The sequence below is a fragment of the Martes martes genome (genome assembly GCF_963455335.1).
Source record: "Martes martes genome assembly, chromosome: 11".
Classification (NCBI taxonomy): Eukaryota; Metazoa; Chordata; class Mammalia; order Carnivora; family Mustelidae; genus Martes; species Martes martes.
Window position 1 is genome coordinate 46197495 of NC_137899.1, and position 24289 is coordinate 46221783.

Genomic DNA, 24289 nt, shown 5'->3' on the forward strand with positions numbered 1-24289 from the left:
TCTGTGTCTAGTAAATAAATAAAATCTTTAAAAAAAATAAATTAGATAATCCGCAATCTTTTCTGGAACTCGAAGTCTCTTCTGAATTCACATTTGCATTTATTATTATTTTTTTTTAATTTATTTATTTGTTAGAGAGAGAGCGAGCGAGCACAGGCAGCCAGAGTGGCAGGCAGAGGCAGAGGGAGAAGCAGGCTCCCCGCCGAGCGAGGAGCCCGATGTGGGACTCGATCCCAGGACGCTGGGATCATGACCTGAGCTGAAGGCAGCCGCTTAACCCACTGAGCCACCCAGGCGTCTCTGCATTTATTATTTTATCCTTAACACTTTTGGTGGTGCCTGGGTGGCTCAGTGGGTTAAGCCTCTGCCTTTGGCTCAGTTCACAATCTCAGGGTCCTGGAATTGAGCCCTTCGTCAGGCTCCCTGCTCAGCAGGGAATCGGCTTCTCCCTCTCTCTCCCTCCACCTCCACCCTCCACCCCTGCCTCGCTCGGATTCTCTCTCTCATGCTCTCTCTCTCCCTCTCTCAAATAAATAAATAAAATCTTAAAAACTAAAACCCACTATTGATTAGAGGTTAAAGTACACTTATTGTTATTAAAAGAATCTAGGAATAGTAATACTAAGTAATTAGGCTTCATGACGTGTAATAAAAATTGCTCTATTTTTAAAGACCGTATTTGTTGATAATCTTGTGTTTTCCCTTTCTGGCCATTATCTTTATTATAATTAGTGTTCTTCTAAAAAAATTTTATGAATGCTTCCAGGAGACACTTTTCAACAAATGAGCTACCAGATGTGTATATTGTATATCGTCTTGTTTCCACGATTTTATTTTTTTGAAATTGTCCTTTTACTTACTTTCAAAGTGACATTTGATTGTTTTACTTAGCCAATTTCATACTGACTTCTTTATGATAATGACTTTGCAAAGACGAAATATTGATTAACAATAATAGAAACATGCTTTCTCAGTTTAAGAACACTTTTTACTGTATTATTGCTGTAAGGCTGAGTAGGCAGGGGTGAGACAGATGCTGAAAGAAACCATACACTGAGACTATATCCCACTAATTAAATTTAAAGGATTCTCATTGATTCAGTTTATTTATTTATTTAAATTTTATTTATTATTTGACAGAGAGAGAGATCACAAGTAGGCAGAGAGGCAGGCAGAGAGAGAGGGGAAAGCAGGCTCCCTGCTGAGCAGAGAGCCTGATGCGGGGCTCAATCCCAGGACCCTGAGACCATGAGCTGAGCCGAAGGCAGAGGCTTAACCCACTGAGCCACCCAGGTACCCCGATTCAGTTTATTTTTAAAGGAAGGCATGAATAGAGTTTTAAAAATGACTTCCTTTGCTTTATGTTGTTTTTCAACTTTTTTAGTCTCCTTGAATCTAAAAGCAACTCTTCTTAGAACATTCAACTTCTTTGTAAATCAACCTCTCTTTCCTTCTTTTCTTTTCTTTTTTTTTCTTTCTTTCTTTCTCTTTTTCTTTCTTTCCTTCTTTCTAAAATATACACAATTTTGGGGGCACCTGGGTGGCTCAGTGGGTTAAAGCCTCTGCCTTCGGCTCAGGTCATGATCCCAGGGTCCTGGGATCGAGCCCCGCATCGGGCTCTCTGCTCAGCGGGGAGCCTGCTTCCTCCTCTCTCTCTCTCTCTCTGCCTTTCTGCCTACTTGTGATCTGTGCCTGTCAAATAAATAAAGTCTTAAAAAATTTTTTTAAATATACACAATTTTTGATACAGTCAGCCATGTCAAATAATTTCTTAAGTATTTCTTCCAGAGCCCTTTCTCCTCCAGCTCTAATCTGAACTGGTTTTTCTTTGTCATCCTTGGACTTTGCTTCATGATCATCATGGGACTTCCTTTTCAACTTTCACAGGTAGAATTTTTTCTTGATTGCATTTAATTTTTTTTCATTTAGTCTCTTACCTTGATGGGACAACTTCTTCAATGATTTATTTAGTAAAGGTTAGTGAGAGGTAAATTTTTCAGATCTTTCCTGTCTAAAAATTAATTTTTAAAAAATATTTTATTTATTTATTTGACAGAGAGAGAGATCACAGGTAGGCAGAGAGGCAGGCGGTGTGTGGGGGGGAAGCAGGCTCCCCGCTGAGCAGAGAATTGATGCGGGCCTCCTCGGTCCCAGGACCCCTTGGACCATGACCTGAGCCAAAGGCAGAGGCTTAACCCACTGAGTCACCCAGGCGCCCCTGTCGTCTGTCTTGAAATTCCTAGTATTTTCTCTTTTTTGAGTGTATTCAGTGGTATGATTCAGTACCTTGCTTGGTATGGTACATTTTTATTCATTTCTGGGAGCTTAGTGAGTCCTTTCTATCTAGAAACTTATGTATTGTAGTTCTGAGAAATTAATATTTGTTATTTCTTTGATAATTTTTATTCTCTTTTCTGTTCTCTTTTTCTGGAACTTCTGCTAATTGTATTTTGGTGCTGCTAGATTAATTCTCTAATATTTTTTTTCTTTTTTTTAAGATTTTATTTATTTATGTCAAATAAAGGAAGCACAAGCAGAGGGAGCAGCAGGCAGAGCAGGCAGAAGGAGAAACAGGCTCCCTGCTCAGCAAGTAGCCCAATGTGGGACTTGATCCCAAGACCCCGGAATCATGACCTGAGCCAAAGGCAGACGCTTAACCCATTGAGCCACCTAGGCGCCCTTCTAATATTTTCATTATTTTTCTTCCTTCCTCCCTTCCTCCCTCCCTCCCTTTCTCCCTCACTTCCTTCCTTCCTTCCTTTCTTCCTTCCTTCCTCTATCTCTCTCTATCTCTTTCTCTTTTTCATTTTTATTTCTGGGAGGTTTTTCTCAACTTTATATTCCAACTCTTACTGAATTTCTGATTTGGGGATGCATACGTATTTTCATTGTTCTTTTTTTCTTTTAGTAACAGATTTTTTTTTCATGATAGCAAGAAACTTCTTTTACCTCTTCAGTAATAATCACTTCTCAGTTGTTCTTTTTAATCCTTCATTGTCTTTCTTTCCTTGGGTTTCCTAATTCTGTTCATGTTTGTCCCTTTCATGTTGACGCTTTTAGATGACTGGGGATCCTTAGATGTCCATTCACATATATATTTAGTAGTAATTAAATTTATGTGGGGCTGTTTTTTTCCATAGAGATGGTTTTATGATTAGGGACTTTCTCTTTGAGAACATCTTAAATGTCAGTGTCTATAGTTTTTTTCCCCACATCAATTCATTAGAAGTATTCTCTCATCTCCTAAGTGGTAGGTATAATTTTGACTGCCAGACTCCTGGACAGGTGAGGAGAAGGGGGATAAAGATCTCATAGTTCAGAAAGCAGAATTCCATGTAAACTTTCTGGTTTCTCTTTGCTACATCACTGCTCCCTTCTCTGTGCCTGATAATCCATTGTCAGCGTTTGGTTATTTTTCTCCAGAGGATAGGCCTCCTGTGTCTGGTGGGAGAGGAGTAATCTCTTGACAATATAAGGAAGGAGTGGGATCCCTTATACCTTTATGTTAGTGAATTTTAACCCAAAGTAGCATTTTATTTCCTACATATGTGGTGATTTTCACAGTGTGGTAAATGGAATAATAGCCCTCCACAAAGATGTCCATGTCCTAACCCTCAGAACCTGTAAATATGTTCTCTTATATAGAAAAAGGAATTTTGCAGGTATGACTAAAGTTATAGACCTTGAGGTGGATTGTTAACCAGAGTTATCCATGTGGGCCCAGTCTAATCACATAAGTACTTAAAAGAAGAGAACCTTTCCTGGCTGTAAATAAGAGGGACATGTGACTACAGACAACAGGTTAGAAAGATGCAGCATTGGCTTCCTTGGAAGATGGAAGGAGGGGACCATGAGAAAGCAATGTTGGCACCCTCTAGAAGATAGAAAAGGCAAGTAAACTGATTCTCCCTTTAGAGCCCCCTGAAAGAAATGCAGCCCTGCCAGCTCCTTAATTTTAACCCCGTGACACCCATGTCAGAACTGTAAGATAGTGATTTGTTTTGTTTTAAGCCACTGAGTTTATGATAATTTGTTAACAGCACTAATAGAAACTAATATAGAGTAATTTGTACATTTCTTTTCACATTTAAAATAAAAATGCGACAATGATTTATAATACTACATTTTTTACTTGAAGCCACGCATGTTGGAAACGAATGGCACATTCCTTCATATTTTTGGAAAGTTCCAGTGGTACAGTAGTTTATTCATACGTAAATGTTTTACATCATTAAATTATGTAAAAAACTCAGTGGGTGAGTTTTATAGTGATTAATAGTTTTTTTTAACACTGATGGATGTTGAAATAATTTTGAAAGGCATTTTAGTTTTATTTAAGTGTAAGTTAAATATAGAAACTAATCATTTATGTGGTAATGGAAAATTGGTTCATTTTTCTTTAAAGTTTGCTACAATTAAAATTAACTTGATCAGCTTAATGGCCGATGATTTTTGTAACAGCTTTATTGAGATATAATTCACATACCATGTAATTCACTCATTTAAAGTTATATAATATAGTGGTTTTTAGTAAAGTTATAGAGTTGTATAGCCATTACCACAGCTACTGTTAGAACATTTTTATTGCTGTGCCCTGCCCAAATTCCCAACAAAATCCCTATACCCATCAGCAGTTGACTCCATTCTCCCCTCTTTTAGCCTCAGGCCATGGCAACTACTAATTTACTTTCTATCACTGTATATTTGCCTGTTTTGGACATACTATAATGGAATAATATGGTGGTACCTGGGTGGTTCATTCGGTTAAGCATCTTCCTTCAGGTCAGGTCATGATCTCAGGGTTCTGGGATCCAGCCCCACATCCAGCTCTCCACTCAGCGGGAAGTCTACTTCTCCCTCTCCCTCTGTGCGTGCACACTCTTTCTCTCTCAAATAAATAAATAAAATATTTTAAAAAATGGAATAATATGTGATGTTTTCTGACTGGAATTTTTTTACCTAGCATAATATTTTCAGGATTTATTCATATTATGGCATTTATCAGTACTTCATTTCTTCTGATATTTGTATAATACTCCATTTTATGGCTATACCAGATTTTAAAATTCATCCATTCATCTGTCACATGATGGACATTTGTGGGCTTGCTTTTGTTTTTGTTTTTTACCTTATGGCTGTTACAAATCATGCTGCTATGAATATTCATGTACAAGCTTTTGTGTGAATGTGAGTTTTTCACTTATCTTGGTTGTATACCTAGGAGTGGAATTGCTGGGTCTTGTGATAACGCTAATTTTAGCATTTGAGAAACTGCTAGACTGTTTTTTAAACTGGCCATATTATTTTTTGTCCTCACCAGCAGTGTGTGAGGACCCAAGTTTTTCTAAATACTCACCAACATTTATTACCTGTCCTTCTGATACAGTAATCCTACTGGGTGTAAAGTAGTATCTCATTTTGATTGATTTATATTTCTTCACTGACTAATGACACTGATTATATTTTAAAAAGAAGACCCTTTTCCTACTCTTTTATGTGTGCCATGTAACAGTGCTAAAATGATGTTTCTAGTTGGAGTGTTAAACAAATGAAAAATGACTGAGATTACACATCTGTTGGTAAAGCTTTAAGAAATCCTCTATTATTATTGCCCACATCCTTAATTTTAGTTTGTATGAGCTAAGCAAGAAAAACCTAATGTGATAATATGATGAAATTCCAGAAAGGTACTCTAGGGAATAATTGAAAGATTATTGCTGGGGTGCCTGGGTGGCTCAGTCATTAAGCGTCTGCCTTTGGCTCAAGTCATGATCCCAGGGCCCTGGAAGGGAGCCCACATAGGGCTTCCTGCTCAGTGGGGAATCTCGTTCTCCCTCCCCTTGCTCATGTATGTGCTCTCTCTCTCTCTCTCTTCCTCTCTCTCCTTCCCTCCCTCTCAAAGAAAATCTTAAAAAAAAAAAAAATTGCCATAGCACTATTTTCTTTCACTGTCCTTATCACAATTGGAATTAAATTTTTTGTATGTTGTTTTTTTAATAAATGGACGGATACCCTTTACATAATAGATACCTGGCTATTTATTTTTAAATACTTAAACTTCTGTTATGTGAATGCTAGGTTGAGTTCAGACAGTAAAACTGGACCAACAATTAGAATTGTCTTACTATGGAACATGCTGCCTCATTCTGTGGAATAGTTGAAGTCATCAGGGACTTTTTATGAAGAGTTTTCCAAATTGGGTAAAGAGAAGGGACTATATGAACCAATACTTAATTTTAAGATGTATGTGAAATAACCATGATTTAACCACAATTCCTTTGACCTCAGTATGTCATGGATCCTTCTTTATGTTCCTAGTCTAATAGCCATCTTATTGTCACTATTATCGAGCAGCATAGTTACTCGCATACCTCTTGCCTTCACTTAAAATTCCAGTATCTTACTTGTATCCTGTATTTAGTCATTTTAGTAATGCTTTTGCTATCATCCTTGATTCTTTCATCCTCTTGCCATTCTGAATTCCTTTTTTTTCCATTCCTGCCTGAGAGTAGCCAGTTAAATGTATTTTTTGAGAATTTTTGTTGCTGTTAGGCATTTTCTTTATACCCATCTTTAAGGTGAATGTTGAGTTTTATAGCCTTATTAATGGTATTAAAAATGACTTATGCCTAAATTTAAGAACACTTTTGACTGTAGTTGAGATTTTGAAAGATCTAAATATTACATGATTTTATTTTTTTGCTTCACCTTGGTTTGTACTTAACATATTTATAAATAATTATTAATGTAATTATTTGTTTGGTATCTGTGGACTCACGGACATAAACTCCCAGGTGGATAGGAACTGTCCTGTTTACTACTATATGTCTGTTACCTTTCACAGGGTTTGGTTCACAGCAGGTACTTAGTATTTCACAGTTCTTTCCATCTTTCATTGTGACTATACATCTGAAGCTAGTATACTTTGGAAGAGTCTTTTTTCTAGCTCCTTATTGTTAGGAAGGGAATTGGTCCTTTTCACTTTATATATTCATCACATTTCATTGGCAAAACTATAGAATTACTTAAAGGCAGCCCGGGATACTTTTGTGTAAATATCTTGTTATTTAGACATTTTCTCTGCATTATTTTTTCTTTGGAAGCTTTTCACTTGCTTTTATGCAAGTAATTACTTTTGAAGAAAATATAAATTAGCTTACCTGTGTCCCTTTTGAAGTTACTTTAAAATTGATGTTTGTACTTTTTGGCATATTTTCTAATGACTTTAATGTAACTTGAAAGCTTTCAGATTTTCTTTTCGTTTTCTTTACACTTTGTTATCTAGTGACTTTTCATCTTTTATACAAGTGCCAAAGGACTTATTGGAACCTATCTTCTCATAGTCTTTTATACACATGCATCATCTTCTACTCTCTTTGAAGTTGTACATCTTTTTTCCTATCTCATACATTTTATTTTGTGTTATAAATCTCCTTTTTTGGAAAATAAATGCAATAAAAAGTCAAAATACCTTTTAGCAGCTTTGACTAAAACCATATTGTCTTTTCAGGATGCACCTTTGTTATAGATCATTACTTTGAAAAAAGGCTTAAACACGTGTTTTCCATCTGACTTAACAGTATTAAGTCAATAGCCTGTTCCAAGTGGCATTCTTAATTTGAGAGATAATCAGATATACTAATAGTTTACTTCCATTACATTTGTTTGTAAACTAATTTTACACATGCAAAATGGAGGCCTATTTAACAAAGTCAGAACCTAAGTCCTCTGAGACTTCGAGAAACTAGAGTATGTTTTGTGTGTATGTGTATGTCTGTGTGTATGTATAATTTTTGGTTCTAGTTTAGTGAAAACATAGAAATGTTTGGACTCAGCCCTATTGAAATGACTAAAGGTTACTGTGGATTGTTTCTTAACTTACTTGTTATCTTTATACTTTTTAAATTAAATTATTGCAGTTCTGGGAAGAAAGTTATACATGGAGGCTTTAGATATCAGAGTTATAGAGTCTGTTATTAGACTCAAGGTGACCTCTGAGGTACTAAACAGATTATGTAACCTCTCCTTAAAAGAAACCCTGGCAAAAATTTTTGTGGTGAACTGGACTATATTTAACTCACTTTGGCTCACTTAGATTTACTGTGGGTATCCTTAGCTCAAATAATCCTATTCAGAGCCTAAAGGCTCCTGCTGTGCCTTTGCCTCTTAGAAATCTATCATTTTATTTACTTCCTGGAGTGTGGAATAAGGAAAACAGAATAGGCAGAGCTTCAGGATTTTACTTATTTCGAATATACCATTATTTGTGAGAAGGGTTTTATAGGAATGTTTATTAATATGTAAAATGTATAATTTGTTTTTTACTTTTAGGCTTGTGGTTATTTTAATTTAGAGTGTTAAGAAAAGTTGGTCAGGATTTTATTCTTCAGTGTATTTTCCTAACCCTGTTAATATAAATTAAATTAAATAAAAAATAAACTCTACAGCCAGTTGACAAGAAAGGAAAACACTCTCTTTTGGTGATCACCATTCCATCTGTTATATGCCAGTAGCCAATAGAAACAGATGGTGCTTTATTCACACCTTGTTTATATGTATAACATTTTATTTTAAGTATTTTATGAGCTTTAATATATGAGTGTGTCCAATGTATTTTTTTATAATTGGAAAACATATACTTGTTTTTTTTAGGAATTTTATGTTACATAACATTGAAAAATTAAAAATAAGTTATACTGTAGGATTTTTGTGTAACTGCCGCACAGCTGTTGGCATTTATTCCTCGGCATAAATCTGAATTTTAGCTTCGCAGGTTTTCAAGGTTTGACCTAATTGTCCTAATTAACATTGAATTTGGAATTCTGTTCATGAGCATTTTGTCTTTTTTTGTATAGAAATTACACAGGGAGGCATTCTGTGTTTCTGCTAACCACATATAGTTTATTTATTAACTGTCTTAAAAAAGATCCATTTTAAATTTAGAGAAAACAATACACAGTGAATATGTGAAACCCATCTTAGTGATATCAAAGATGTTGAGGCACTGTTTCTTAATTTTAAATTTAGTTCATTTGTCAAATGAATCATTCTAACCTTGGGACAATCATCATTCATCTAACATTAAAATAGCCCCAGCACTAAAGAATTAATTAAAATTTGTTACAGGTTTTCCAGTCCAAATGAGTGAAGTTATTGAAACATTTAATTAATTTGTTTCAGATGAATAAACTATTGAAATGATGCTTAGTAGCTAAAAATATTTATTCCTTTTTAAGTTATATATATTGTCTGTAATACCATGCTACTCTCTTTGTGGATATTTTATGACCTTCTGTTTTCAAGAAAATCTACCATAGGCAGATAAAGAGCCAGGTGATCTATGCAACTCAGAATGTCCTTATTCCTTAGGCAAATAAAATTCTTACAAAATAACAACACCAAAAAAACAATAAAAATACATCAAGTTTTGGAGTGAGTTTCAAACTTCCATTACTCTTAATACTCTTGATAATTACTTAATACCTTGATAATTACTCTTAATACTCTTGATAATTAATACCTTGATAATTAATACCTTGATAATTACAAAAGAAAGCACAACTTGCAATTGAACCCTCAGTCATTTGGAACTTTGAGGTAATACATCTGTGTTAAGTTCTAAAGCATATACTTGATAAATACAATTCTTCCTTTTTCCACATGCTATTTTTACCCGGCTGCTTGCTTGCTTTTTCCTTCTTTCGTTATTATTTGCTTCTAAAATAGTGTCAGCCTCAATGTATATCATGAAATGACCACCCACTTATGAATACTTCTATATATCTAAGATGGGGCAGGCTTTTGGATAATTGAAATTTGTTGGATTAGCCAAACATGTTTTTGGTATTCCTTTTTGCATCATTTCTCTGTCCTTTAATTCCTCTTAACATTTTCTGATTCTTTCAGGGACACCATGTTTAAGATATCTTGTCTCTTGTGATTGTAGGCAGTCATGAATTCTTTAACTTAAAGCTGCTGCCACTTTATTAAAGGTAGGGAAAAAGAAAGAAAGAAAGAAAGAAAACCCAGAACTGTCAGTATTTTCCTGGTTGGAGGACTTGGTATTTATGAAAAGTTGTGTTTGGATTAAAGCCTGTTTTCTCTTTTCTTTTCTTTTCCCTTCTCTTCTCTTCTCTTCTCTTCTCTTCTCTTCTCTTCTCTTCTCTTCTTCCTTCCCTCCTTCTCCCTCCCTCCCTCCTTCGCTCTTTCCCTCCCTTCTTTCTCTTTCTTCCTTTCCTTTCCTTTAATATTACTGGTGTGATAAGTGCCAAAGAAGAAGCTTGCTGTAATTTACTTTGGTAATGGATCATGTTAGTCATTGTACTATATAGAGTACCAAATTGGGTGGAATATAGTGTCAATTTAAGGTATTGAGGACTCCTCTTCATGGGTAAAAGTCTCTCCTTGTTTCAAAATAGATGAATTCTTCCTTTAGACATCACAGTGTTATAGTTCATTTAAGTATTCAAATCAGAATAAGAGATTTGCCTTCTCGTAATAATTTTACTCATTTCTGCTTGGATTATACTATTAACCTTAGATTTGGCAGGCAAGAAAAATTACTGAAATCACAGTTGAGATACCTGGGTTTGCAGTTTACTTCTGTCAGTTACCAGCTGTGTGATAATCAGGTCACTTCATTGGGCTGCTTTTTCAGAGCTCTGAGGTGCTATAATTTCATATTGCTTGTAACACCTCTGTTTTTCTGGCTGGAAGTTGTTTAGTTGTTTAAAATTACCACAGGAATACATCAGTGATTACATTTGATAATAAGTGTACTTAATTTAAAGTTACTATTTTATATATTATAAATATATTCACTTTAAAAATAGCACTTTAGGGACACCTGGGTGGCTCAGTTGGTTAAGCGGCTGCCTTTGGCTCAGGTCATGATCCCAGCGTCCTGGGATCGAGTCCCACATCGGGCTCCTTGCTCGGCAGGGAGCCTGCTTCTCCCTCTGCCTCTGCCTCTGCCTCTGCTTCTGCCTGCGCTCTGCCTGTGCTCTCTCTCTCTCTCTCTCTCTTTGACAAATAAATAAAATCTTTAAAAAAAATAGCACTTTAATAAGACATATAGAAAGAAGAAATTAATAGAGAAATGTGACTACATCATTGTGTGATAGTATCACTTATTGGCATTATGCTCTATGATACTAATAACAGTATGGATACTAAAAACTTCCAATAATGGAATCATACCAGAGGTTTAAAGGTTTAAAGTATTAATGAGAAATGCTCAGCGGGGAGCCTGCTTCCCCCTCTCTCTCTGCCTTCTTGTGATCTCTCTCTCTGTTAGGTAAATAAATAAAATCTTAAAAAAAAAATTAAAGAAATGGTAAATTATTGGGGGTACCTGAGTGGCTCAGTCAGTTAGGCTCAGGGTTGTGATTTCAGCTCAGGTCATGATCTCAGGGTTGTGAGATTGAGCCCCATGTCAAGCTACTTGCTGGGCATAGAGCTTTCTTAAGATTAAGATTTTCTCTCTCTGGGTACCTGGATGGCTCAGTGGGTTAAGCCTCTGCCTTGGGCTCAGGTCATGATCTCAGGGTCCTGGGTTTCGAGCCCCGCATCAGGCTCTCTGCTGGGCAGGGAGCCTGTTTCCCCCTTTCTCTCTGTGTGCCTTTCTGCCTACTTGTGATCTTTCTCTCTCTGTCAAATAAATAAATAAAATACTAAAAAAAAAAAAAAAATATTTTCTCTCTCCCTCTGCCCCTCCTTTCTCCTGTCTTTCTCTCTCTCCCTTCCCTCCCCCAAAATAAATGGTTAATTATTTCATACCTTCAAAAGAATTGAAACATGAACTTAGAGGATTCATATGTATTTCAAAAATTAATTCAATGATTAGATGATTCAAAAATTAGTAATAGTTTGCTGCTAGATAAAGTAGTTCAAAAATAAATATATATGTACTTCAAAAATTAATTCAATGATTCTGTAATTTAAAAAAACTAACAATAGTTGACTTCTATGAAAAAAAAAAACCCAACTACAAGTAGTAGTTTATTACTAAAGTAGTAAACTGAATTGCTACTTCATTACCTAAAGATGGATTGAATGAAGAGAAATATGGAAATGTGTGAGGCTTCATGAGCATTCTTAGATGTTTGTAGAACTGAAAGGAGTCATTTCAATATTTTCCCTTTTTTTTTTTCATAAAGTTTTATTTATTTAAGTAACCTCTGCATCCAGCATGGGGCTCGAACTAATGACTGGGAGATCAAGAGTCACAGCCTCTTCCAACTGAGCCAGCTGGGTGCCCCCAATATTTTCCCTTTGGTAGTAGTTATTTAGATCAGCTCATTGAAATGCCCGTGTGCATAAATTATGCAAATTTAAAAATAGATTACTGGAGAAGGGAATAATTATCCATTTTGTCAGCTGTTTTATCATTTGCATTATCTAGTATAATTATTTATTAGTTTTGATCTAACCACTTATTTTATTAAAACAAATTTATTGAGCTTTTATCTAATGCATATTGTTTTAAGATTAATAGGGTCTAGAAAGATGAGTATGACATGGTTCTTACCAGTTTTACAGTGAATTGTTTTGGAGGACAGAAGTTGAGGTATAAAGGACAGGAATGTCACGGAAGGGGAGGATGACTATGTAAAGAGCTAGCTTCAAAGTTTTAGGTAGAACTTGGATAAGTGTTGTCAATATTAAGGGCTGTTCTACACTGATGTTCTCAGACTTTAATATACGTATAATTTACTTGTAGATCTTGTTAAAAGGCAGATTCTGATTCAGTATGGTGAAGTGAGCATGAGCTTCGACATTTCTGACAAGCTCCCAGGGCATGCCAGTGCTTAGGAGCTATGTTGGTATTTTGAGGAGCAAGGCCCAGTGCTGTTTTTTAGAAGGAAGAATAGACATATATAGGGCCTGCATTTAAAGCCTTTTCCTGATATAGTCTTACTTTTTCTAACTTATTCCATAATGTAATTAGAACATACTGACTAGCAATACAAATGTAAATGAATACGTTATTTATAAAATTACTTCTTTTGAATGACTAATTTAGTTAACTGTTGGTCATCTTTGGCCAGGCTAAACAGTATGCAATTAGCCATTATATTAAATAACAAATGAGTCAGTATTTTGAAGAATTGAGATGACAGTAACTTAAGAAAACATCAGGGTTCTTATACTGTATATCAGTTCTGTTTAGGATTATTTGGTACCTATTCTAATTTGGGAATGTTCCTTGATATTAGCAGTCAGACAAAAGAATTTGTGGGAATGGTGCCTTCTTTCTCTTTCAGTCTCTAAAGAACTATGGTCTGCACATGGGGCTTATAAATCTACAAGAGACTGTGCAATGTGGGTAGAGATTTTGAACATACTGGATGCGATACTATTATTGTAATTACTTTTAACATTTAGATGTCATCATTCTAATGGTAAATGTGATCTGAAATATAGGATATAAAATTTCAACTAATTAAGTTTAAAATAAGTCATTTATACCATGTTTTAGTTAGTTTTTTTTTCTTTTTCTTTTTTTTTTAAATTTTTTTAAGTAAGCTCCATTCTTGGCATGGAACCCGAGTCTTAGTTAGTTTTATTTCATCTAGGATTTGGGGATATCTGAGATCTTTTACTCCCACTTTTTGATGGCAGTTAAAAATTGATTGGTTATGTTATACAAACATTTATGTACTCTGCACACACACAAGAGTATTAGGAGTAGTATGAGCCCAGGTTTAGCATTTCGGCTATAAAAGTCATGTAAGTTCTGAAGGTTTAAATGCTCTGGGTGAATCATAGTTGTGTGACGTGTGAAGTATTGAGAAGTCATTCCAGTTGATTTTGAAGAATTTATTTTTCTTATCAGATAGTTGTGTAATTTAAAAGTAAAGTACTTATAAAGTGCATTTAATTTGTCAAGTTTTTATCTCTTGTGACATAAATTGTAACAGTGCACTAGAACAATATAGTATTAATTAGAAATACTAATTTTCCAAGTGCTTAACTTAAGCAGTAACATTTAACAGAGAATATTTATTTTTATTATTAAATTAAACATTAGATATTTTTGTGGAATTTTTTTTTTTTCTTAGAGAACCAGAGGACGAAAGCGAAGCTTCATTCCTGAGGAAGAAAAACATGAGGTTGGAATAAGTTAAGCATTTTTTACACAATCTAAACTTTGAGAAACTTTCTTGCTTAAATTATTTCTTTTTTCCCCATATCCTGATTTTTCTGTTTTGTTTTGTTTTCCCTTGTATGACAGGAAAGAATTCCTAGAGAGAGAAGGCAGAGGCAGTCTGTGTTACAAAAGAAGCCTAAGGCTGAAGATTTGCGAACTGAATGTGCGACTTGCAAGGGAACTGGAGACAATGAAAATCTTGTCAGGTAAATTGGATGCTGAGACTTTGTCTTTAGGGGATTGAAGTTCCATCTTCATATTTTCTCATCACAGATATAATGGGGAAAGAAATCACAATATAGGACCTTTCTTAAAATCTTATTTAGTGGAAATAGTAGTTCAGAAACAGATTTCATGTGCATGGCTATTTTCTGGCTTTAGGTGTAATTAAGAGTGATAATCTGGATTTTGAACACAAGAAACAATTTTCTCTTGATAAGAGCAGTTGGTAATGCTCTGTAAAGAGGGCAAAAAAATAATTTGATCTAAACACCTTGTATCAAGATTATTTCATAAAACAATAAAGTTAGTAAGTTGTTACGTATTATAAAAGTTGAAGTTTATTAGTGATAATGATAAGACAGATTCTTTCTCAATGACAAGAGCTTCATTAGCACTTCCTTACCACTTATCAAAACGAATGTGTTAAATGCTTCTCTCATGAAATAAAGAAAGGTGAAAAGATGGCCTAGATAGATTTTGCTTTTTTTTTGTTTGTTTTCTTCTTTGTTTCTTTGTTTTGCTTTGGTACCTTTTTTTTTTTTTTTTTTTTTTATCAGACATAATGCTAATCAGGAATCTCAGCTGATGTTGCACAGTGGCTATTCCTGAGGGTCCAGAGACTGCTAATTTTAGCCTTTGCCTCTTTTGCTGAGATGAAGAAATTACTCAAAGCCTTGGGTGAGATGAAGGAGTGGGTAAAGTGGGTGAGCAAAAGGAGATCTAATTTAAAAGTAGTATCATTCTTTCAAAGGACAGTGACACAGAGAGTCTTTTTGTGTCTTAAGGAAACAATTTCTGATTTCTTAAAAAAATTGTCTTTTGATGAAGCCCTGTGAAATTAACTGAGGGCACAGAAATTAAATGTTTCAAAAGTGAGTTTTTAAAACATATATTAGTACTGTTCAATGATGTTAAATATTTGCTTCCAAAATGATGTCATTTATTTGTCATTAAAAATCTAATTTCTATTTGTTTTAATTCCTTAAATAAAGGCATGCAGTTTTAAATTTAAATTTTAGAGTTTTTTTAATACTATCATTAAAGAAAATGAGGAAAAATAAATATTCCAGTGAAGAAATTAAAAGTGCTTCCTTAAAGTTAAGAAGGTCTATCATGTTTGGTCAGTGTTCTCTGAAGTAGTACGTATAGAATGTCATGAGGGCTCTCCTGGAAATGAAACTCACTTGCATTTAGGATAGAATAGTTCCTGTATCCAAAGATACACATGAATAATTCTGACCATACTATAATTTTCTTTTTGTAAAAAAAAGAAATCCCAACCATAAGCATAACATGATAGAATGCATAAAACAATAAAACGAAATAAAAGAAAAAAACCCATTAAAGCAGTCTTATATAATGAAAAAAATTCAATCTAAAGGAAATCCCCTTGGGGTTGAGGGTTGCATCATGGGACATGATCAGTTTGAAACTAGTTAAAAACTTAGAGAACTGGCTATTCTCTCTTCAGTTATTTGAAACTATGTAAATATCAATTCTCTTACTTATTTTTTCAAGATAGGAAGCTGATTCATGACATTTTTGCTGTAGGACCTATATATTTTTACCAGGTTTCTATTTATTTTATTTGCTTGGTCATATATTTGAAAGAACCTCAGACATAAGTTCACAATTTTAATTTTAAAAACCACTTTATAACAAGAGCATTTCCAACACATCATATTTTAGTTGTCATTTAAAAAAAGTAGATACAATCTTTCTTCGATTCTTGGTGAGATTTTAAAAATAATATTGGCCTTTCCTGTTATTTAATTAATTTCTGTCATAAAATTTCCATTCCTAATTGCATTATTATAACATGCCAGTGTCTGGGATTTTGTGGATAGTCTTCTGGAAGGTAAAGTTATTTTTGTTACTCTAGAAATGATGAATATACAGTTTTCCTTGGTTTTGCCTTGTTAAGAAGATAAATCACAGATTTTCTTCAAAGGTTTTAAAGAGGTAATGAAGAGGGAATTAAATGTTTTTATAAATATTATATGTTAATGTATTTGAGGATAAAATAAGCTGGATATAAAGCAGTGCCATAAAATGTTTTATCGTTATAATGTGACTCTTCTGTTAAAAACAAAGTACATATTCAATATAAGCACGATTGCTCTTGGGTTAAAGAAGAATTATTTTTTAATGTAGAATTTCATGTGTTTAAAAGGTAATCTTATAAGTTAATATCGGCCATTTCCCCTAACATCTCTTTTATTTTGTAATTGGCACCATTATTGTTTCCAAATCACCCCACTCCACAAAGTTCTGCACTTTTATGATTGCATCTTAAGTATTATATACACATGCTATTTTTTAACTTTTCATTTTAAGACATTTTAAATTAGACTTTATTTTTCCTAAAGATATATTTCAGTGCTTAGTGAGAGACACATTATACTTATTATGTATGTCTGTTAGGTTCTATTATAAAATTAAACTTCTTGGGTGGTAATTTAATTACTATTTTAATGAATATACTATATTTTCTCAAGTTCCTTTGAACTGATATATGTGACTCAGGTTTAGCGGCTTTGATTTTGAAACCACACTTCTCTATGTAATTCAGGCTATATAAAAAATTCCTTCTTAATTATTTTCCTGGCTTTTTCCTTTATTTGTATATGTGTATATGTGAATTTACATGTGTAATTTTTTAATATCATTGGGAAATTGAGTTCACTTAATCCGTTAACTGTGATACTAGGTTCCAACTATTATTTTTGGTTTGCCTCTAAGTTTTTCTCAGGTCTTTTGCAAGTAATTTAGCATTTCTGTGTCTCAGTTTTTCCCTTTATTGTACATGATCAAAATTATACTCTGTTCCATTAGGGACTTAAATGAGCGATAAGTATTTTTCCATATAAAATAGTACGGTAGTGGTAGTGGTATTGTTTAGTAATACAAAGGACACATATATGAGGGTTCTGAAATAAGGGTTCCAATTGGTAAATATGTTTTAGTAATAATATATGCGTATTTTTGCCTTTCAGAGAATGTGCATGCCTTGTTTTTGTTGAGTTTGTTGAGACATGTTTCTTAAAATGATTAGACTCCACTATTTTCACTAGACATGGGAAATCTGACAATGATCAAGGTCCTAAAGAGAAAGATGGTTTATGGTATCTTACACATTTTTTAAAAACAGTGCTTCCATTTTGCCATCTGCTTTTAAAATTTAAATCAAAATTGTGTGGGAAATTTCCAATTAAAAGTGTGTATTTCTTAATGCTAAAGGCCAGATTGAAACTCTGTTTTGGAGTTGTGAAGTCTTTTTAGGTATTTATCTCTCTGTGATGGATGTTCTTTTTTTGAGATAGTTATGGCCATTCAGTGATATATTATTTATTGGTTTTTGTTTCCACAGTTCCTGGAATAATTAATACTCAGTAAGTTCTTGGTAAATGAATGACTACTTCATATAAATAATGACTGATCATTCTTTGCTGAATTAATAAAGAAAACTTTTACGGTTATAACTTATTCCTAGAACAAATTGGTCATTAAATATAAGTATTTGATGAAGATGTTTAGAAGGCTTAATAAAGGAAAATTGCTTTTGTGTCACTAAAAAAAAGGGGATGAATTTTTTTCTGTGTATTAGGTAAGGAAATAGGCACTACAGATCTGAGATTAGTTAGTTGATACATCAGTGTAACAAACAGAAATGAAGTGATCCCTCTCCTTAGGAAATCATATTTGATTTGCAAAAGATAGATTTTTAGATGTCGGTACGCCTTTCTTCTAAGTCTTTATCAAGCCATCAGATTTAGAGTAAGACCAACTTTTAGACCTTAAATTTTAGCTTCACTGTGTACATCTTAATATTTAATGGGAGATAAGAGAGAGAAAAAGGGTTTCCTAAAACTAAAAACCCTAGAATCTATTTGTTTCCATGAATAGTATCTTTAATTTTATTTTGTATTGTGGCCATTACTCAAAAGCTTTGAGTGTAGGAAATGATCTATGAAGCTGTTTTACTTTTATAGCTAAGTCCACACTATTAAATGCTTACTATATTCTCCTCCTCATTTGAGCATATGACAAATTATATAGATATTGAACCATAAGATTAGAATGTTTGGTCTCTCAACAATATCATTATTACTTTTACTTATTTCAAGTTTTAAATATTTTAATTTTAAAATATTTTAAATATCTGGCTTCTGAGTGCTTCCCTCCTAACTAGATTTGATTGTATTATAACCTGTTAGGAGCACCTGCAAAAATTCATATTTATCAGATTTTTATTTCAAATATTAGTCTCTGATTACTCAGGTTTTTTTTTTTTTTTTTCCCTTAAATTACCCATTTTGTTCTAACATGTATTGGAGTCTTACTAGATTACCTGTGTCATAGTTGAACGGTTGTTTTCTTGCAAAGGTTTTATTAGACTAGAGAGTAAAGCTAAGATTAGTTGTAACTTGTTAACTATGCTCATAGAACATCAGATCCCTAAAAATGGATTGTTTAAAATTACTTTAAAAAATGAGGGGTGCCCCCGATGGTTGATCATCTGACTTTTGGTTTCAGCTTAGGTCCTGATCTCACAGTTCATGAGATTGAGCCCTGTGTCATGCCGCTTGAGTTTCTCTCTCCCTCTCCCTCTGCTCCTTGTCCCCCACCCCCCTCAATGCACTCTCTCTAAAATAAATAAATAAATCTTTAAAAAAATACTTAAAAAACGAAACCTAATATTATTTTTTAAAAACAGTCAAAACTGCAGTTGGTAGATTTCTTAAAACAAATAGAATGAGTTATTTTGTTTTGATTACGCACTTGTTAGTTTACTGTTTCTTGTGCAGTTTATCACATAATAATCATTCTTAATGATAAAATTTGCATACTTATATAGGAATATCATGATTGTAAGTGGTGGTGTTTGGATTATTTGGATAATTATAAATTAAAACCCAGCAATAACTGTAAGTTTTAAAATGATTTATGTTTTCTAATAACTTTCAAATGTATGAAAAACAGACATTTCTCTGTACAAAGACATTTCTGGAGAAGCTTGTTTTTATTCCTTGCCTCTACCAGCAGTTTCAAGGATAGGTTTTACATTTTCGTTTTACTTTGTTTTGTCTTGTATTCCTGAGCCAGTGGTTAGTTAGTACCATAAAATTACTTTATTCTGAAGGACTACTTCCAAAGCTTGAATTTTAATTATTTCTTTCAGATATGTGTGGCAAAAATGTATCCTCTCATGTCACCCTGACAGCTCTTTCTTCAAGTTTGGCTGCTATTCTTTTTGGTATACGTTTAACTTGGCTTTTCTCTCTTGAAAGTATAACCATCTTGAAGGCCATAGTCTCTGTTAAGCTTAACCTTGTAAAGCTTTATGTTCTCCCTCCAAGTTACTAGAACTACTCCCCCAACCCCCACCAATCATGGTGGTTAGTGGCTTACACACTTTATAGGAAGCTGCATTAAGAAATCAGTCTGATTATTGGTTTGCAAAGATATTTTTAGTTCCCTTATTACTAAAGATAAGTAGGAAAAAAAGCTTTAAAAGATATTATCCTTGCTGATATATTTTTAAAAGTAGATGTTTTGATGAAATACAACTGTATTTCAATCTTAGTTATTTGGATGTAGTTAACAGAAAGTTAAAAGTAAAAAAATGGCCATCCCTAAATAGAAACTAAATCATACATGTTTTGTTTCAGTGTTTTAAAATCTAGACTGTGTCAACTACATAGACAAACAAAAATTCAATATCCCTAAATTGTAAATTCTAAAGTAATAATGAAATAATGAAACAAACTTAAACAGGTTCATGTTGTTTCCATTTATTAAACTTTATTTGAAAGTATCATGTTCAATAGTTCCCTGCTTGAGTTTAGAATATACAGGAAGTAGTTTCAGAATTGCCAACCCAAACAACTACAAAAAGTAAATCTGCTCTGTTCACTAGTGTGTGTTGGGAGGGTGGTAGTAAGTTATATACAATAAAATGCAAAAGTATTAAGTGAATAAATTGATGACTTTCCTGAAAAGTATGCACTCATATAACCCCCATTTCTAAGATCTGGAACATTTTCATTAATTCCAAGAAGCTGTGCCCTTTTGCAATCAGTCATTCTTTTCAAAGGCACCCATTTTGCTGTTCTTTTCGACCTTGCGTTAGTTTTCCCTCTTGTAGAATTTCATATAAATAGTTTAGTTTTTATTTGATGTCTGTTGTTTTAATAGGTATGTGAGGGAATCCCACTGTGGTTTTAATTTACTCTGATCAGAGTAATGTAAATTAGATATAGTTATAGATATATAGATAAAGATACATATGTAGATACAGATATAGGGATGTTGAGCACATTTTCATGTGCTCTCTGGCTATTTGCGAGTCTTTCTTTGAGAACTAATTCTTTTGCCCATTTTTTAAAAGATTGGGTTACATGTTTAGTATTGAGTTGTAGGAGTTTTTAAATATATTTTGGATGTAAGTCCTTTCATAAATAAATGTTTTTCAGACATGTTCTCCTTATTCATGGCTTGCCTATTCATTTCCTTAATGGTATCATTTAAAGAACAGAAGTTACTAATTTTGTTGAAGTCCAGTTAAGTACCTTTTTCTTTTATGAGTATTGCTTTTGTTTCCTATCTAAGAATCCTTTGCCTATGTCCAGGTTACAGAGATTATCGCATAAATTTTCTTCTAGAAGCTTTGTAACTTTAACTTCAATATTGAGATATGTGATCCATTTGAAATTACTTTTTATGATCTCAGGCAGAGTTAAGGAAGGTTTATTGTCTCATGTGGGTTTCCAGTTTTCCAGCACCATCTGTTGAGAATGCTTGCCTTTCTACATGAAGTTGCTTTGGTGTCACTGTTAAAAATCAGTTGGGGGGCACCTGGGTGGCTCAGTCATTAGGCGTCTGCCTTCGGCTCAGGTCATGATCTCAGGGTCCTGGGATCGAGCCCTGCATTGGGCTCTCTGCTCAGCGGGGAGCCTGCTTCCCCCCTCTCTCTCTGCCTGTGTCTCTGCCTACTGGTGATCCCTCTCTCTCTCTGTCAAATAGATAAATAAAATCTTAAAAAAAATAAAATAAAAAAAATAAAAATAAAAATCAGTTGGCTTTTTAAATGTGGGTCCTTTTGGAGCACATGGGTGGCTCAGTCCTTAAGCGTCTGCCTTCAGCTCAGGTCATGATCCCTGGGTCCTGGGATCAAGCCCCACATCAGACTTCTTGTTCAGCAGGGGTTTTGCTTCTCTTTCTCTCTCTCTCCCTCTGCCCCTCCCCATTGCTCATTCTCTTTCTCTCTCAAATAAATAAAATCTTAAAAAAAAAAAAAGTGGGTCCTTTTGAAACTGTATTCTATTTCATTAAGCTAAGTATTTATTCCTAGCCAGTACCAATTGTCTTGATTACTATAGTAATCAAGTTGCTATATAGTAAGTTATTTTGTGCTTCTAGTTCCTTTGCATTTTCATATACGTGTTAGAAATGCTTGTCCATTTTCATTGAGAAAACAAAAAAACCTGGATATAATACCATAAAAGGCACAGGCAGCAACAACAACCACAAAAATAGATAACTTGGATTTCATTCAGAATTAAACTTTTGTGTATCAAAAGGACAATATCAGCAGAGTGAAAAGGCAGCCCCCCAAAATGGGAGAAAATATTTATAAATCAAATATCTGATAAGGGATTGATAATCAAGAATACATCAAGAACTGCAACTCATTAAGACAAAACAAAGCAAAAACATGATTAAAACTAGCAAAAGACTGGAATAGACATTTCTCCAACAAAGATACACATCAGCCAACAAAGACATGAAAAGATCCTAACATCACTCAATAGAGAAATTAGAATGAAAACCACAAGATAACACTTCAAACCATTAGAATGGCTATTTAAAAACAAAATAGGAAGTGTTGGTGATGATGTGGTGAAATTGGATCCCTATGTATCATATATATATGAGATATATATATGTAATGTAAATTACTGCTTCCATAATTTGGCTATTATAAATAATACTGCAATAAACATCAAGATGCATGTATCCCTTTGAAGTAGTGTTTTTGTATTTTTTGGATAAATATTCTAGTACAATTACTGGATCATAGGGTAGTTCTATTTTTAAATTTTTGAGGACCCTCCATACTGTTCCACAGTGGCTGCAATAGCTTACATTCCCACCAGCAGTTCATGAGGGTTCCTTTCTCTCTACACTCTAGCCAATGCTTGTTTCTTGTGTTTTTTATTTTAACCATTCTGACATATGTGAGGTGATATTGTAGTTTTGATTTGCATATCTCTTATCATAAGTGATGTTGAGCATCTTTGTGTGTCTTGGCCATCTGTATGTCTTTTTTAGAGAAATGTCTGTTCATGTCTTCTGCTCATTTTTAATTGGATTATTTGTTTTTTGGGTGTTTAATAGGATTGTGCTCCGATCCTTGAACTTGACATAGCTCTACATTATTCAGATTTTCAGATATCTTTTATTTTTTCTCATCTGTGTTTTTGTAGTGTTCAGTATAAAAGTCTTGTGTATCTTTTATTAACTGTATTTCCATGTACTTAGTGGTTTTTTTTGATGTTATTGTATAATTTTTAAATTCAATTTTTTGAAACTGTTAATGCAAAAATGGAGAGCTGCCAGGTGTTGAGGTGGTCAGTTAGGATAGTTAAATTTATTTATTTATTGTAGTGCATAAACAAGAGGCCAAACGGGAAAGGTTGCTGGCTCCCCAGATACTCTATGTTTTCTCCGCTGAATAGCATTGGGTGAAGTTCAAATCAGTCAATGCAGAGGGGAGTGGGGCATTATTGTCACTGCTAAGGGAGTCCTGAACAAAAGGTTTTGCTGGTTTCTGGGCACTAGGGGAGAGGATGGGTGCAAGGGCTAGGAAGTAGAAAGGACTGAGTCAGTAGAGTGTCTGTAAGACCCCTCAATAAGGAGATTTTGGCAGAGGTGCATGAGCCCCTTCTTCAGTGTTTCAGTCTAGCTCCTTCTTCCACATAAGGAGGCTTAAAAAATTATACCAACCTTGCAATCCTGGGATAAGCCCCTCTAGGTCATGAGGTATTGCCTTTTATATATATGTTTTTGGATTTCATTTGTTAATATTTTGATAAAGGCTTTGTGCCTCTATTCATGAAAGTATTGTTTTTGCTAATTTCTTGAAAAGTCTTTATCAGGTTTTGTTTTTAGAGTATACTGACCCTCTACAAAGCACTAGAAAGTGTTCCTCTCTCATTTATCTTTATAATTGATACTTTTTCACTAAATTTTTATGTGAAACCATTTGGACCACAGTTTTAGTTCTTGGGCAGTGAGAATTCATTTTTTTTAAAATAAATATAGAGCTATTGAAATTTTTTTAAATTTTTTTTGTGTCTGTTTTGATAAGATGGGTTTTCCAGGGAATTTTTAAATTTCATCTCAGTTGTCAGTTGCTTCTTTTCTTTAGTTGTACTTTCTTTTGAATATGCACTGCAACTATTTGCTTACTTTTCTACTTATAATATTTTGGATCACATTCTCTTCTTTTTAAGACAAGGTCAGTGTTTACTTCTTCCATGTACTCTTCCTGACTTAGATGATTCCACAGTGATCTTTTTCTTGCTTCATTTGCCCTTGGGACTCATATACAGTCCTACATCATGCTGCCATCCTCTTGTTTAAAAATTGTCTATGAATTGTTTTTACTTTTTCTATTAGATAAGGGTAGGGTCTTGGCCTTCCATTGTTTTGTGATGGTTTTTATAATCTAATACAGTCTGCCACAGGCAATTAATTTAGAATAAATACTTACTAAATTATTTGCTGATACATTGCTAGGTCTGTACACCTTTGTAGCTTTATACAATTGAAATATTTTGTAATTTCTTTGAGGGAAGAGACAGTTCTTTAGTTTTTGTTTTATTTTTAAAACTTGTAAGCATTTTTAAT

At 33.8% G+C, this 24289-nt stretch overlaps 1 protein-coding gene and 1 pseudogene across 5 annotated transcripts in view; both read left to right on the top strand.

Moving 5' to 3' along the window:
• The window catches only part of LOC308351990 (large ribosomal subunit protein uL4-like), a 536185-nt pseudogene that overhangs the window by 269103 nt on the left and 242793 nt on the right, over window positions 1-24289 (top strand). The gene's annotated exons all lie outside the window — the stretch shown is intronic.
• Window positions 1-24289, top strand: part of PHF14 (PHD finger protein 14) — a 219758-nt gene that overhangs the window by 88112 nt on the left and 107357 nt on the right. For all 4 annotated transcript variants that reach the window (XM_080817985.1, XM_080817983.1, XM_080817984.1 and 1 more), the window contains 2 exons: window positions 14064-14114; window positions 14237-14358. In XM_080817985.1, coding sequence (XP_080674111.1) covers window positions 14064-14114; window positions 14237-14358 — 173 coding nt within the window. The remainder of the gene's footprint in view (window positions 1-14063; window positions 14115-14236; window positions 14359-24289) is intronic.